Raw genomic sequence first — 16828 nt, 5'->3', positions numbered from 1 at the left:
TATATATATGTTTTGTTTTGTTTTTTTTTTTAATGAGAGAGAGAATCTCACTCTGTCACCCAGGCTGGAGTACAGTGGCATTATCTTGGCTCACTGCAACCTCTGCCCCTTGGGTTCAAGCAATTATTCTGCCTCAGCTTCCCAAGTAGCTGGGACTGCAGATGTGTGCCACCATGCCCAGCTAATTTTTGTATTATTTTTAGTAGAGATGGGGTTTCACTATATGTTGGCCAGGCTAGTCTCGAACTCCTGACCTCAGGTGATCCACCTGCTTTGGCCTCTCAAAGGCCTGGGATTACAGGCGTGAACCACCGCACCTAGCCCATTAGCAGCTCTTAAAATCCAGAGGCATAAGCCTGTACTCTTGAGGGTTTATGCATTGAATCCAGCTAGAAACTGAGTCTATTACAGATCCCATTTATTATCCTTTCTATTCCAAGAAGCCTTTTTTCCTCCTTCCCCACATCTGTTTATGGAAGAAAATGAAGTTTGGGGTGTGGTTTGAGGACTCAGCGAGATTCTTATGATCTGTCACATGCCTGGATGTTGGGGAAGCATTTGGAGAAGCTCATGTGACTTGTCCTAGATTGGGGATTTTAATTGAGACAGATGATGTTTAGTTTATCGGGCATCCCACCACCTGAGGGCTTTAGCAACAGAGTCACATGGGAGTCCATCAGAACTTATGGCACTGATTCAAGTGCTGTCATAGATAACCAGGACTGCTGTTTTTGGTTACTTTTAAAGACAATTTCATCTGGACTTTCTGGGTATATCCTCCAGCAAAACCACATTAGGCTGGGAAAGCTATTCTCCTTCCTGGAAGTAATGACAACTTGCAACCAACAAGCTTACAAAAATACAAAGAATTCTGGAGCGTATGGCTTCCATTACATTATTCTTTTATAGCCTTTTATGTTCATTCCCACATCCCAGAGGTGAGGGTCAGACACAAATTTGAAAATAGGTTTCAATGTTGGAGAGGTAAATCATAACAGGAAAGGGGTAGGAAAAGATGTAATCCCCCAGTGTTATAATAAAGATATTGAAGAAGAAGGATGGGAGAGACTAGGGCTGTGTCCTTCCTTCTACTCACCAAAAGAGAAGGTAAGCTCCTATTTGAGTCAATAGATACTGAGGTCTTGTTATTTGCCACCAAAGACAGTCTTGTGAGATTAAATACCTAGCAACTCCCTACCCTGGCACACATGCTGCACACACACAGAAACACTACAAATCCACTGACTCCTTCCCTCCTCCCTACCCTTCCTTCTCTCAGCATTTCTATCCCCGCCTCCTCCTCTTACCCAAATTTTCCAGCCCACCACTGGAGCTGACTTCCGCAATCCTGATGGAATAAATCTGGCACCCCTGATGGTCTGCCCACACTTTGCTGCCGAAACGAAGCCTGACAACAGTTCCATCAGCAGGTAACATTTGCAACTTCCTAGATCTTTTAGCTTTTCATTCCTGTCAATTCTCTAAGAGTATTAGGGATGTAGTGACTTGAGAATCACAATGAACTTTTAGCCTTTGCAGATGAAAACTGAGATACACTTCTTAGATCATTCCCTGGCTAAATAAAATCTGCCTTGAAGTCTGTAGAATTCCTTGTATGATTTATATATATACATACATGGTTGTAAGTAAAAGCAAAGTATATAGGGAATCATTTGCCTGTCCTTCAAGGGTGGCCTTTCTGCAGTGTTTTCTACTTTGGCCAACAAGGATCAAAAGGGTTAACTCCCTACTGAGGAGGACGAGGAGAGTGGTATGGGGAGGTGGTAGCTCAGTGCTTCCTGTTTGCTGAAACATCTCAAAGCCCTTAACACTCTAACTTTTAAGTGTCCTACTGGACATTTTGCCAATTTGAAAAAATTACATGTAAATGGACTATAAGCAATTGTGTAAGCCATATGACATGCTGCAAGCTGCAAATTGTTCTTAAAATGGAGGATTTGTAATTAAGCAAGCCAATGCAAGAAATGAGTGAAGCTAGCTAAACTTATGAAAAGCTGTGAATTTAATAATCATAGAACATTGCTTTTCAGTCTGAACATTCTTCTAACAAACCTTGGATCTGAGGCTCCTTGTCCTGTGCGGCAGCCACAGTGGTTTTTTGTTGTTAGGGGAAAAATAAAAAACCTTGCCCGCAGCATCTGGTTAAGATTAGGGCAGTTTCCTGCCTAAGGAGGGAGGGGAGAGCAAAAGGAGGAAGAAATGCATAAGGAGAATGAGGAGATAGAAAATGTCTCAGAAAACAGGAAACATTGTCATATTTTCCCTTGTCCTCTTCTGACAAGATCTGGGAAAGTACCAGAATTTAGGCAAGAAAGAGAAAAATGCCTCGAAGAAATGATCAGGAAGCAAAACTTAGATGGAAATCTCTCCTTTGTGTATTCTGAACCCCACTACCACCTTGCTCTTTATCTGTCTCCAAGCCTGCTGAGGACCCTGAAGGAAACAGGCACTGAGCCCATTCTGATTGTCCAGTTTCTATCCTATTTCTGGTTGTGTAAGTGTGTGTGTGTGTGAGAGAGACAGAGAGTGTGTGTGTGTTGGTTAAATCTCCCGAGAGAGAGAGAAATGGCTACATCTGCCTAGATCAAAACTTGGAACCAGATGTACCAGCACCCTATCTAAACACAGGTCCCTCCTGACTATCATTGATTTATCACCCTTTCTCTGTCTACCTTCCTCTTCCTCATAAAGCCTAGTTTTCCTTGGTTTCCCTGCCAAATGGAAGAGTTTTCCCTAATTACATTCTTCTGCAGGATGTGGGGGCTCAAAGTTCTGCTGCTACCTGTGATGAGCTTTGCTCTGTACCCTGAGGAGATACTGGACACCCACTGGGAGTTATGGAAGAAGACCCACAGGAAGCAATACAACAGCAAGGTGCCTGGGGTCCTGAAGGGGGCATGGCAGGAGGGCTGAGACTTGAGCTCTCCCATCTTAGCTGCAGACTCCCTTCTTCAATCCAAATGCTTTATTCCTAGCAAATCAGTCCCTCTTTCCTAACTCACGTTAACATACGGTTTTCATTCCTGTGCTTCAAATCATCCTCTGTCAAATTGTATCCTTCCTTTGCTTTATAAGTGTGTTACATTTCTCTTTTGGGAAGATTTCTAAGATTAATGCTATTCATCTATAAGCATTTTTTCTGTCTCTCCAGAGCTTTGTGTTGTATTTCTTTACGTATTATCTCTTCTTGCAGGCCTTAATAATTCCATGGTTAGTTCCCCAACTAAACTGTAAAGTTTTATGATTGTGAGTTTCCTTTATTCTCCTAAAACCCTTCACAATATGACATATGTAACTGTACACGGTCTATACAAGTACTGACTATGCTTTGTTTAGGTGGATGAAATCTCTCGGCGTTTAATTTGGGAAAAAAACCTGAAGTATATTTCCATCCATAACCTTGAGGCTTCTCTTGGTGTCCATACATATGAACTGGCTATGAACCACTTGGGGGACATGGTAAGTACAGCCTCAGCTCCTGTCCCACCTGCACCGTTTGCTTTAGTTCCCTGCTGATGCCTGGCCTCTTTCTTCTTTGTCTCAGACCAATGAAGAGGTGGTTCAGAAGATGACTGGACTCAAAGTACCCGCCTCTCATTCCCGCAGTAATGACACCCTTTATATCCCAGACTGGGAAGGTAGAGCCCCAGACTCTGTCGACTATCGAAAGAAAGGATATGTTACTCCTGTCAAAAATCAGGTACTCTCCTTTCTTCTGGGTGTGCATATGTAATCTGGCATGACCTTTTCCTTTTTCTGCTGCTTTGTTCTTGAGGTGAAAGGGCACCAGGAAGAGAGGGCAAGGGATTAAGGTACATCTCCCCATTCCGTTATTTAACCTCATTTGTTTCTGTACATTTGGGTTGTTTCTGGTTTTTCTTTTTCCTTTCCTTTTTTTTTTTTTTTTTTGAGATAGAGTGTCACTCTGTCGCCCAGGGTGGAGTGCAGTGGTGCAATCTTGGCTCACTGCAACCTACACCTCCCGGTTTCAAGCGATTCTCCTGCCTCAGCCTCCCGAGTAGCTGAGGTTACAGCACGCACCACTACGCCTGGCTAATTTTTCTATTTTTATAGAGATGGGGTTTCACCTTGTTGGCCAGGCTGGTCTTGAACTCCTGACCTCAGGTGATCCACCTGCCTTGGCCTCCCAAAGTGCTGGGATTACAGTCGTGAGCCACCGCGGCCTGGTTTTTCTTTATTACAAATAGTGTTGCAATAAGCACCCTTGTGCATATATTTTTGTGCACATGTACAAATATTTATGCAAAACAAGTCCTAAAATTGGAATTGCTGGGTCACAGTCCTTTCCCCCCGCAAAAAATTATTATTATTGTTTTTTTTTTTTTTTTGAGACAGAGTCTCTGTCACCCAGGCTGGAGTCCAGTGGCGCAGTCATGGCTCACTGCAGCCTCAACCTCTCAGGTTCAAGTGATTCTCCAACCTCAGCCTCCCTAGTAACTGGGACTACAGGCACATGCCACCACACCCCGCTAATTTTTAAAAAATTTTTTGTAGAGACAGGGTTTTGCCATGCTGCCTAGGCTGGTCTCAAATTCCTGGGCTCAAGCAATCTGCCTGCCTCGGCCTCCCAAAGTGCTAGGATTACAGACATGAGCCACCATACCCAGCCCCAAAAAGTTTTTGCAATCTTACATTCTTACTAGCATGAGAATGTCAGTTTTTTCACAACCCAAACAACACAGGATTGTATCAGCAAGATAAACAATTGATTTAACGTTCATATAACAAACACTTTTTGACCCCCAGAACCTACCAGGTGCAGTGTTAGGCAGCAGAGATTCAAGATGACTAAGACACAACCTGTGTCCTCAGGAAATCTCAATCTAAAAAAATAGAATAGGAAAGAAAGAAAAACCTACAATCTAGCTGCATGAACAATAATAGCTAATACTTCTTGAGATTTTATTGTGTGTCAGGAACTTCTTAGCTCTTTACATGAGTTAAATATTTTAATCTTCATAACAATATTTTATACATAGAGAAACTGAGACACAGGCAAGTTTAGTAACTTACCCAGGGTCACATAGCGACTGGGTGGCAAAGTCAGGGTTAGAACCCAGGACAACTGCCTCCAAAGCTGGTACTGTGCTCTGCTTTACTGTAGCTAATAGTAAAAATGGTAGCAAAAATCAATAGCAGTAGAACAATGCATCAGATGTTAAGGGGAAGAGAAAGACTCACAACAAAGACAACATTTGTGCTGAAATTTTTAGAACACATGGAATTTCTTCAGGCAGGTAGAGAGAAGATATAGAAAATATAAACAGCAAAGATTGATAGTTTCTCTGTATGCCTCTCAGGGTCAGTGTGGTTCCTGTTGGGCTTTTAGCTCTGTGGGTGCCCTGGAGGGCCAGCTCAAGAAGAAAACTGGCAAACTCTTAAATCTGAGTCCCCAGAACCTAGTGGATTGTGTGTCTGAGAATGATGGCTGCGGAGGGGGCTACATGACCAATGCCTTCCAATATGTGCAGAAGAACCGGGGTATTGACTCTGAAGATGCCTACCCATATGTGGGACAGGTGAGATTGCTCCACACAATTATACAGCTCTGTCGGCTCCTCCTTCCCCAGCATGATATTTTGTACTAGAAACAATTCCAGAAATACTGTTTTCTGTTACCCTACCCTGCTTTCTTGATGGAATAATTTCCCACAGAAGACTAAGAAGATTTCCACAATCTGGGGGAACTTAGGGAGCTTAAGCTACTATAGTTCCTATTTGCCTCTCTACCATGGAGAGAAAATAGAGGCTAGGCCACCTACCCCATAGACTTCTGAGCAGGGTTCTATAACCCTTTGCTCAATTCCTCACTCCCACAACAAACCCACAAACCCACCATGCCATTGTGTGGCTTTATTTTATATGATCTCGGTGTGAGTTTTCAGGACATTTAAGGAAGTTATGTAAGTTTACATGCTAACATGTATAAAATGAGAGAAAAAACAAGTTGCTTCATATTAGAGATAAGGGATTAATTCAGTTCCTCCTGCATGATCCTCTAGTCATAGGAAGGAAATCGTATCTGAAAGGGAGGCAACCTGAGGGTCTTTTTATACACATAGGGCTGGGACTGATAGATAATATAATGTAGGGCCTTCACAACAGAAACCTCTGAAATAGGCATAGCAAGTTTGAGAATAAAAATGATGGCTACTGTGTTCTAAGCCATGTCCTTAGTGCATTTTTTCTTTTTCTTTTTTTCATTTAATCTCATAACAACTCTGTAAGGTAGACTTATCTTCAATGTATATGTGAGGAAATGGACACTTAAGGAGATAAGACACTGTAATTCATACCAGTAGTATGTAGCAAAGGTAAGATGTATCTACTAGGGATGTTTATCTTTAGCAAACATTCCTAGGTATGTCTCCCATACACATGTGCAAGAATTTCTTACTAGGATATAATGACTTGGAACTGAATTGTCTGGGTCTTAGGGTATATCTATTTTCAACTTTACTACATAATGTCAAATTGTTTGCCAAAATATTTGGAAAAATTTATACCTGCAATGTATAAGAAATCCCATTGAATCACCTTTTTATCAGTGTGTTTATCTGGCCATTTGCATTTCTTCTTCAATGAATTAACTGTTTTTATCTTTTGCTCATTTGTTTTTCTTTTTATTTATTTGAAACAGGGTCTTACTGTGTTGCCCAGGCTGGAGTGTGGTGGTACAGTCATAGTTCACTGCAGCCTCCACTTCCTGGGCTCAAGCAATCCTGTCACCTCGGTCTCCCAAATAGCTAGGATATAGGTGTATGCCGTCATGCCCACCAATTTCAAAAATCTTTGAATTTTTTTTTTTTGTTGAGGCTAGGCATGGTGGCTCATGCCTGTAATCCCAGCACTTTGAGAGGCTGAGGCGAGAGGATCACTTAAGCCCAGGAGTTCCAGATCAGCCTGGTACAACATAGCAAGACTTCATCTCTACAGAAAATCTTTTTAAAAGTAGCCAGGTATGATGGCGTGCACCTGTAGTCCTAGCTACTCGGGAGGCTGGTTGGGAGGACAACTTGAGCCTGGGAGTTCAAGGCTGCTGTGAGCTATGATCATGTCACTGCTCTCTAGCCTGGGTGACAGAGTGAGACCCTGTCCTGAAAAACAATAAAAATTTTTTTTGATAGAGACATTGTCTCACTACGTTGTCAAGGCTGGTCTCAAACTCCTAGGCTCAAGCAATCCTCCCACCTCCCAAAGTGCTGGGATTACATATGTGAGCCACCATGCCTGGCCTACCTCTTTTTTTTTTTTTTGAAAAGGAGTTTTGCTTTTGTTGCCTAGGTTTGAGTGCAGTGATGTGATCTTGGCTCCCTGCAACCTCCATCTCCTGGGTTCAAGCGATTCTCCTGCCTCAGCCTCCTGAGTAGCTGGGATTATAGGCACCCACTACCATGCCGAGCTAGTTTTTGTATTTTTAGTAGAGACAGGGTTTCACCATGTTGGCCAGGCTGGTCTTGAACTCCTGACCTCAGGTGATCCACCCGCCTCGGCCTCCCAAAGTGCTGGGATTACAGGTGTGAGCCACCGTACCCCACCTCTTACCCATTTTTAATTGGGTTGTTTTTTCTCTTTCTTAGGAATTCTTAAAAGTTTAAAAAGACTATTTGGATACCAGTACTATGTATTTAAAAGTTGAGGTTTGTCTTTTCATTCTCTTTATGATGTCTTTCAATCTAGAAAAGTTAATTTTAATATAGTAAAATGATTAATTTTCCTTTGCAATTTTTGCAATGTGTTTTATTCATTTATGAATGGAGAAAGGTAAGAAAAAACAAAATTTTAAAAAGAAGAGATCTGGCCAGGTATGGTGGCTCACACCTATAATCCCAGTACTTTGGGAGACTGAGGCAGGCAGAGCACTTGAGGTCAGGAGTTTGAGACCAGCAGGGATAGCATGGTGAAACCCCATCTCTACTGAAAATACAAAAATTAGCCAGGTATGATGGCGTACACCTGTAAACCCAGCTACTCGGCAGGCTAAGGCAGGAGAATTGCTCGAACCCAGGAGGCAGAGGTTGCAGTGAGCCAAGATCATGCCATTGCATGCCAGCCTGGATGACAGAGACTCTGTCTCAAAAAATAAAAAGATAAAAAAGAAGAGATCTGATAGGGCAGCAGCCAGATAACATTTTAAAGGGATGGTATTATAAGTTTGTTCCAGCTATAATGCAGGTTATTCTGACTTTAAAGTATCATCACATAACATCTTTTTGAGTCAGTTTCCAAGATATTCTGTTTCACTTGTAATTCTGTGTAGTTTTTGGCACCAGGAGCATCAGGGATTTGGAGCACATGGCAGAAACAAAGGCATATTGAAAAATATCAAGGCAGTAGACCACTGTAATCTTAAAATAGCACAGCAAATGCTGCTATTGCTGTTAATATTTAGATAATGTTAGATAACGTATTTTTTTAGAGGCTATTTCACTATCTTACACAGGCTGGAGTGGAGTGGCTATTCACAGCATGATCATAGTACACTAAAGCCTCAAACTCCTGAGCACAAACAATCCTCCTGCCTCAGCCTCCTGAGTAGTAGATAGTATATTCTTGTGGATGCAACCTTAGGGTTCTGAAGGGGTAGTCTGTAGGAAAATGAATTGCTGAAAAGAATACACCACCTTGACATGGGCTATTATCCGATTCCATAATTGTGGCTTCCCAATGAAATATTGCTAACTACCTGTAAAATATAGTGTTGGAAGTCATAGGCTAAATTGCTAAGTTCTTTAATCTATTTTAGTGTCATGTTATGTACTTTCATATTTTGTCTTTGATGAGAGCACAAGGATCACACCAGTTCCCCTGATATAGGTGTAGAGGGCCCAGGTCTTCCCTCTAGCTAAACCTTGACCTTGGCCTCCTGTCCACACAGAAGCTGGTGCCTTCCTGCCTCCTGAGGCTAATACATACTATGTGGCCAGAAGATGGTTTATGCTTTTAAAAAAAATCTTGTTTCAGAAATCTTTCCCTACTGTTTTACAGGTTTTCCTCCCACATTTATGTCTTAAAACACCTGTAGTTGATTTTTTTTTTTTTTTTTTTTTTTTTTTTTTTGAGTCTCGCTCTCACCCAGGCTGGAGTGCAGTGGCATGATCTTGGCTCACTGCAAGCTCTGCCTCCCAGGTTCACGCCATTTTCCTGCCTCAGCCTCCCGAGTAGCTGGGATTACAGGCATCCACTACCGTGCCTGGCTAGTTTTTTTGTATATTTTTTAGTAGAGACAGGATTTCACCGTGTTAGCCAGGATGGTCTCGATCTCCTGACCTCGTGATCCACCCGCCTCGACCTCCCAAGGTGCTGGGATTACAGGCGTGAGCCACCGCGCTCGGCCTGTAGTTGATTTTTATGTGTGGTGGAAGGCGGGAATCCTCTTTTCATATTCTCTTTTGTGAGGAAGAACAGACCCTCTCTAGAAACCCTAGACTGCTGCCTCTGTTAGTTCACTGGCATCACTCAAAATATTGGTTGAGTTTCTCACTCACTGACTCATTGCCTATTGCTTTGTCCTACTTCTATTACAATCTTGTTTCTTCCAGGAGGAGAGCTGTATGTACAACCCAACAGGCAAGGCAGCTAAATGCAGAGGGTACAGAGAGATCCCTGAGGGGAATGAGAAAGCCCTGAAGAGGGCAGTGGCCCGAGTGGGACCTGTCTCTGTGGCCATTGATGCAAGCCTGACCTCCTTCCAGTTTTACAGCAAAGGTAAGAAGCTGCTGATCCTATAGAGCACTGTCTTTTATGATACAAGCTTGGTGGCTTCTCGAAGGACCTTGGGTATTTTCAGTACTAGTTTTTGTATTCAGATGGAGGCAGCCAGAGAGAAATTAACAACTGCTGCAGTACGGAGCAGCATCTCTGTGGTAAACCCTCCTGACAGGGATGGAATTCTACAGAGAGTCTCCTGGACTGGGAGATCCCACAGGGTGACCCTTGGATTGCACAGAGCCTCACACTGATAGTTTGTATTCTAGGTGTGTATTATGATGAAAGCTGCAATAGCGATAATCTGAACCATGCGGTTTTGGCAGTGGGATATGGAATCCAGAAGGGAAACAAGCACTGGATAATTAAAAACAGGTAATGATGGGAACACTACTTTTGTTATTCAATCACCCTTTTAACACTCAACCTCACCTCCAGCTTCCCGATATTCCTTTCTCTGTCCCAAATCAAGAAAAAATTATCTCAGGCTTCTCACTTCTATCTTCTCAGTCAGAGGCTCTTAATTCTGAGTCCAACACTTAATGGCCAGTGTGTTAGTCCATTTTGCATTACTACAAAAGAATACCCGAGACTGGGTAATTTATAAAGAAACGAGGTTTGTTTGGCTATACGAAGCATGGCACTAGTATCCGCTCAGCTTCTGATGAGGCCTCGGAGCTTTTTCTCATGGCAGAAGGCAAAAGGGGGAGCAAGCATGTCACATAGTGAGAGAGGGAGCAAGAGAGAGAGGGAGGTGCCAACTCTTTAAAGAACCAGCTCTTGCATGAACTAATAGAGTGAGAACTCACTTATCACCAAGGCGATGGCACCAAGCCATTCATGAGGAATCCACTCCCATAACCCAGATACCTCCCACTACACCCCACCTCCTACATTGGGGATCACATTTCAGCATGAAACTGGGAGGGGACACACATCTAAACCATATCCGCCAGACAATAGTGCTCAATTATGTGCTGGGCAGATACTCCCTGTGTGCAAGATGCTTAGTGACATACACAAACCAATGAGCAGGTGACACCTTCAGTGAGCTCAGAGCCCAGTAAGATAGACGTAACTAACCATGAGATAAAGCAGTACAGAGAATCAGCAGGAGCTTTGAAATTACATATTTTTACTTTCTTTTGTCTCTAATATGATCAGTTTCTTAGGGTGGTTTCCATTAGCAGTCTGTCTTTAACAATAGGGCAACAGCGTAAAGGTTTAATACTCCTTTGAACAGTTTTTTCCCTTCAAGATACACTTAGGATACACGTATATAAGAACTTGCCAAAGATTGTGAAGAGAAACATTTTTTAGAAATAAGATATAAACAAAAAAAGTTGGTGTTTACTTTCCTATGTTGGGGAACAAAGAAAACTCCAGGGTACCTTGTTTTCCATTTCTCTTTAGCACCTTGTGACTTTTGGGGAGGAGCAGATTGATAAGAATTATAGTTTTCCTTTCCTGGCTGATCACCATTAACCTGGCAGCAGCACTGGCTAAATCTGCTGTCCTTAGTGCCCTCCAAGGAACAGGAGCCCTAGACTCTGGGGAGCTCACAGACTCATGCAGTGGTGTTGTTCAAACCTGAAGCAACTTTTTATATCACAATTCCAACTCAAGATGAACCTGAGCATCTTCCCAAGTCTCCCACAGCTTCTGTCCTGTGTTGTCCCTTCTCTTGACTCCCAGCTCTAAGCACTTACCCTGTTCTTTCATGATCAGGTGCCATGTGTGGAGATACTTCCAAGAGAGCTGGGAGGAAGAAAGGACATACCCGGGCAGGATCAGGAACACTGGGGGCCCCTAGAGAAGGGGAGAGTGGGGATAGAGTACAGGTTTTAAATAAAATGTATTGGGTAATTAGAGAAGTTGCTGCTTGGGGAAAGAGGACTGAAAACAATTCAAGAAGATATACAGACAGTCTCTCCTCTCTCCTCTTTCTCTCTCCTGTGTCTCACGTCATCTCTCATGTCTTCTAGTCTTGCCACTCATTTCCTTAATAATCTCATCTACTCTCATAGTTTCATCCATCTCTTCTATAGGGTTTACTCCCCAATCAAGATCACCAGCTTCAGCCTCTTTCTTATGCTCTAAACTTACATTTTCAAGATTAATCTTCCCCAAATACAGCTCTGATCATATCACTCTCCCACTCAAAATCCCTTACTGACTCCTCCACTATGATGGGTCACAGAGTAAAGGTGAAGCTGTTTAACCTTGCAGTAAAGGTAATTCAACCTGGTCTCAATCCGCCTTTCCAGACATCTCTCCCACTACACCCTGTTAGGCACACTGTTTTTCAGCTACATGATCCTAACAGTGCCCCACACTTTCCTGCCTCTATTGTTCATTTCACACCCTTCCACTGGCATCCCCTTCCCACAGGTCGAAATTCTACTCAGCCTTTTGGCTCAGCTTAAATGCCATCTCTTACATCAAGCCTCTGAGATTCTCTTGATCAGAAGGAATCTTCCCTCCTTTGATACCTGTAGTATTATGCCTTCTTCCTATTTCTTGACTTTAAACTCTTTAAAGGTAAAAACCATCATATTCATTTTTGTGTACCATCAGTATCTCGCACAATACTCAGTAAATATTTTAATGAATAAATAAACTAAGAGTACTAAGTACTTTTCTTGATTGGTCTTACAGCTGGGGAGAAAACTGGGGAAACAAAGGATATATCCTCATGGCTCGAAATAAGAACAACGCCTGTGGCATTGCCAACCTGGCCAGCTTCCCCAAGATGTGACTCCAGCCAGCCAAACCATCCTGCTTTTCCATTTCTTCCGCAATGGTGCAGTGTAACGATGCACTTTGGAAGGGAGTTGGTGTGCGATTTTTGAAGCAGATGTGGTGATGCTGAGATTGTCTGTTCAGTTTCCCCATTTGTTTGTGCTTCAAATGATCCTTCCTACTTTGCTTCTCTCCACCCATGACTTTTTTCACTGTGGCCATCAGGACTTTCCCTGACAGGTGTGTACTCTTAGGCTAAGAGATATGACTACAGCCTGCCCCTGACTGTGTTGTCCCAGGGCTGATGCTGTACAGGTAGAGGCTGGAGATTTTCATATAGGTTAGATTCTCATTCACAGGACTAGTTAGCTTTAAGCACCCTAGAGGACTAGGGTGACCTGACTTCTCACTTCCTAAGTTCCCTTCTATATCCTCAAGGTAGAAATGTCTGTGTTTTCCACTCCAGTTCATAAATCTATTCATAAATCTTTGGTACAAGTTTACATGATAAAAAGAAATGTGATTTATCTTCCCTTCTTTGCATTTTTGAAATAAAGTATTTATCTCTTGTCTACAGTTTAATAAATAGCATCTAGTACACATTCATTTTGTGTTGGATACTGTGCTAGGTGCTGGAAGAAAAAAGATGAATAGAACGTTTTCTCTGTACTTGTTGCACTCACAGTCTGGTTGTAGAGACTGTCACATAAACATTTCATCCCAATTCATTTATTTGTTCATTCCTTCAGCCAATATATATTGAGTGCTTACTCTGTACCAAGAACTGTACTACATTTCTGGGATTAAGTGGATATAAGGAAATCTCAATGTTTAATTCTGCCTGAGGGGAGACATGAGGAGTGACATGGAAACTTGAGTCTTGAAAAACATTGTAAGGTTAGTTTTTCTTTTCTGTCTCTCTCGCTCTGCCTCTTTCTCTCTCTGTCGTCAGGGTCTCCCTCTGTTGCCCAGGCTGGAGTCAGTGGCACTCATAGCTCACTGCAGCCTTGATCTCCTGGGCTCAAGAGTTCTTCCCACCTCAGCCTCCTAAGTAGCTTGGACTACTGTGAACACCACCATGCTTAGCTGATTTTTAAAAAATTATTTTTTGGGAGACTGAGGTGAGAGGATCACCTGAGCCCAGCAGTTTGAGACCAGCTTGTCTCCCTATGTTGGCTGCCTCGGCCTCCTAAAGTGCTGGAATTATAGGTGTGGGCCACTGCATCCAACATGACACTGTTGTTAATATGGCTATAATCCCCAAATTGATCTACAGAATCAACACAATTTGTATTAAAATCCCAGCTGGCTTCCTTGCAGAAATTGGCAAGCTGACTCTAAGATTCATATGGACATTCAAGGGCTTCAGAATAGCCAAAACAACCTTGAAAAAGAACAAAGTTGGAGGACTTGCACTTCTCAGTTTCAAAACTTAACTTCATACCAATAGTAGTCAAGACAATGTGGCATAGGATAGGCATATAGATCAATGGAATAGAATTAAGGGTGTAGAAATAAACCACATTCAACTGACATGGGGTGCCAAGACAATTCAAGGTGGGAAAGAATAGTCTTTTCAAAAAATCATGCTGGACAACCAAATAACAACATGGAGAGGAATGAAGTTGGAACACTACTCCATCTCATATAAAACATTAATTCAAAATGGCTAAAAACCTAAAGGTAAAAGCTAAAACTCTTAGAAAACACAGGGGTAAATCATCCTGACCTTGAATTAGGCAGTGGTTATGACACCACAGCACAAGCAACAACAACAGAAAATTAGGGCTGGGTGCCGTGGCTCATGCCTGTAATCCCAGCACTCTGAAAGTCTGAGGTGGGCAGATCACTTGAGGTCAGGAGTTTGAGACCAGCCTGGCCAACATGGTGAAACCCTGTCTCCACTAAAATACAAAAATTAGCCAGGCATGGTGGTGGGCCCCTGTAATCCCAGCTACTTGGGAGGTTGAGGCAGGAGAATCACTTGACCCTGTGAGGCAGAGGTTGCAGGGAGCTGAGATCACACCACTGCACTCCAGCCTGGGTGACAGAGCGAGTGCTTAATAAAAAAAAAAGAAAAATTAGGGTGCTTAATAAAAAAAAATTAGGGTGCTTAAAAAAAAGTTAGATGATTGGACTTCATCAAAATTAGAATTTTTTGTGCACCAACGGACACTATTAAGAGAGGATAAAGACAACACAGAATGGGAAAAGATATCCACAAGTTATATATCTGATGAAATAATTAATATCCAAAATATGCAAAGAACTCCCACAACTCTACAATAAAAATAAAAAATAAAAAATGGGCAAAGGACTTGAATACATATTTCACCAAAACAGATATACAAATGGTAAATAAGCACATGAAAATATGCTCAACATCACTAGTCTATAAGGAAATGTAAACCAAAACCACAATGAGATACACTTCATACCCATTAGAATGGCTGTTACGACAACCACAAAAATCCAGAATGTAACAAGTGTTGATGAGGATGTGGAGAAACTGGAACTCTTGTACATTGTTAGTGGGAATGTAAAAGGGTGCACTTGCAGTGGAAAACAGTGTGTTGGTTCCACAAAAACTTAAACATAGAATTACCATATAATCCAGCAATTCCACTCCTAGGTATAGATCCAAAATAATTGAATGCAGGGATTCAGATACTCATACACCAATGTTCTTAGCAGCATTATTCACAAAAGCCAAAAGGTAGCAACAACCCAGTGTCCATTAACAGATGAATAAATAGCTTAATGTGATAATATTTTACACAATGGAATATTATTCAGCCATAAAAAGAAAGAAAATTCTGGCTGGGACGGTGGCATGCCTGCATAGTCCCAGCTACTAGGGAGGCTGAAGTGGGAGGATCGCTTGAGCCCAGAAATTTGAATCCAGCCTGGGCAACATGGTGAAACCCCATCTCAGGTAAAAGAGAAAGAAGAAAGAAAGAGGCCGGGCGTGGTGTCTCACACCTGTAATCCCAGCATTTTGGGAGGCCGAGGCGGGCGGATCACTTGAGGCCAGGTGTTCGAGACCAGCCTGGCCAGCATGATGAAACCCTGTCTCTACTAAAAATACAAAAATTAATTGGGTGCAGTGGCTCATGCCTGTAATCCCAGCTACTTGGGAGGCTGAGGCACAAGAATCGCTTAAACCTGGGAGGCAGAGGTTGTGGTGAGCTGCAATCGCACCACTGCACTCTAGCCTGGGCGACAGAGTGAGACTACATCTCAAAAACAAACAAACAAACAAAAAAACACTTTATTACTTAGCCTTGTGATTCCAAATTAAATATTAATCATTTTGTTGTTACTCTTCTCTACTTCTCTTATGGTCCATATTAGCAAATTCTGTCCCTGCCTCTTCAAAATATAATATGAATCTGGACATTTCTCTCTCCCTCTACCATGACCACACAGTTTAAGTTCCCTTCGTTGCCCCCTAGTCTTATGTAATAGTCCTATAACTTCCCTACTTCCACACTACACTCTGCCCTACAGTCTATTTCTCCCTGTACAAAACTCTCCATTACTTTTTCATTTATTTAACAAATATTAAGTCTCTACTATGAGGCAGGCACTGTTCTGGTAATTCAACAGTGACAAAAATTCATGACCTCATTGGGTTTATATTTTAGTGAACTTAGAATATAATATAAAAGTCTTAAGTGGCCTACAAGCAGAATGATCTGGTCCCAGGCTTTTTTTTTTGGGGGGAGATGGAGTTTTGCTCTTGTTGTCCAGGTTTGGAATGCAATGGCGTGATCTCAGCTCACTGCAACGTCCGCCTCCCGGGTTCAAGCGATTCTCCTGCCTCAGCCTCCTGAGTAACTGGGATTACAGGTACCCACCATCACACCCGGCTAATTTTTGGTATTTTTAGTAGAGACAGGGTTTCTCCATGTTGGTCAGGCTGGTCTCCAACTCCTGGCCTCAAGTGATCACCCATCTCGGCCTCCCAAAGTGCTGGGATTATAGGCGTGAGCCACCAGGCCCAGCCGTTTTTTGTTTTTTGTTTTTTGTTTTTTGTTTTTTTAGGATAGGGTCTCATTCTGTCACCTAGATTGGAGTGCAGTGGAGCAATTACATCTCACTGCAGCATCGACCTCCTGGCTCAAGCGATTCTCCCACCTCAGCCTCCTGAGTAACTGGGACTATAGGCACATGTCACCACGCCCAACTAATTTTTGTATTTTTTGTAAAGATGAAGTTTTGCCATGTTGCCCAGGCTAGTCTCGAATTCCTGGACTCCAGTAATCCACCTGCTTCAGCCTCCCAAAGTGCTAGGATTAACCACCGTGCCTGGCCCAGGCCACCTGTCTGACTT

The 16828-nt window shown here is 42.5% G+C and overlaps 1 protein-coding gene across 1 annotated transcript; it reads left to right on the top strand.

The window, feature by feature from the left end:
- The first annotated feature begins 587 nt into the window (after positions 1-587).
- CTSK (cathepsin K) lies at positions 588-13098 on the top strand. Its single transcript, XM_025378791.1, has 9 exons — positions 588-938; positions 1321-1430; positions 2775-2895; positions 3358-3480; positions 3566-3721; positions 5343-5561; positions 9585-9750; positions 10020-10125; positions 12409-13098. The coding sequence occupies exons 2-9, from the start codon at positions 1375-1377 to the stop codon at positions 12506-12508; spliced, it is 1047 nt and encodes a 348-aa protein (XP_025234576.1). The 5' UTR covers positions 588-938; positions 1321-1374; the 3' UTR covers positions 12509-13098.
- Positions 13099-16828: the final 3730 nt, after the last annotated feature.

The sequence above is a fragment of the Theropithecus gelada genome, chromosome 1, assembly GCF_003255815.1.
Source record: "Theropithecus gelada isolate Dixy chromosome 1, Tgel_1.0, whole genome shotgun sequence".
Lineage (NCBI taxonomy): Eukaryota > Metazoa > Chordata > Mammalia > Primates > Cercopithecidae > Theropithecus > Theropithecus gelada.
Note: the sequence above shows the minus strand (reverse complement) of the source record. Positions and strands in the feature narration are given on the sequence as shown.

Excerpts from the sequence above, each read along its gene's own strand:
- CTSK (XM_025378791.1), top strand. The coding sequence starts at position 1,375 with ATGGTCTGCCCACACTTTGCTGCCGAAACGAAGCCTGACAACAGTTCC. Across the intron at positions 1,431-2,774 it reads GACAACAGTTCCATCAGCAG|GATGTGGGGGCTCAAAGTTC; the intron begins GTAACATTTGCA and ends ATTCTTCTGCAG. Across the intron at positions 3,481-3,565 it reads TGAACCACTTGGGGGACATG|ACCAATGAAGAGGTGGTTCA; the intron begins GTAAGTACAGCC and ends TCTTTGTCTCAG.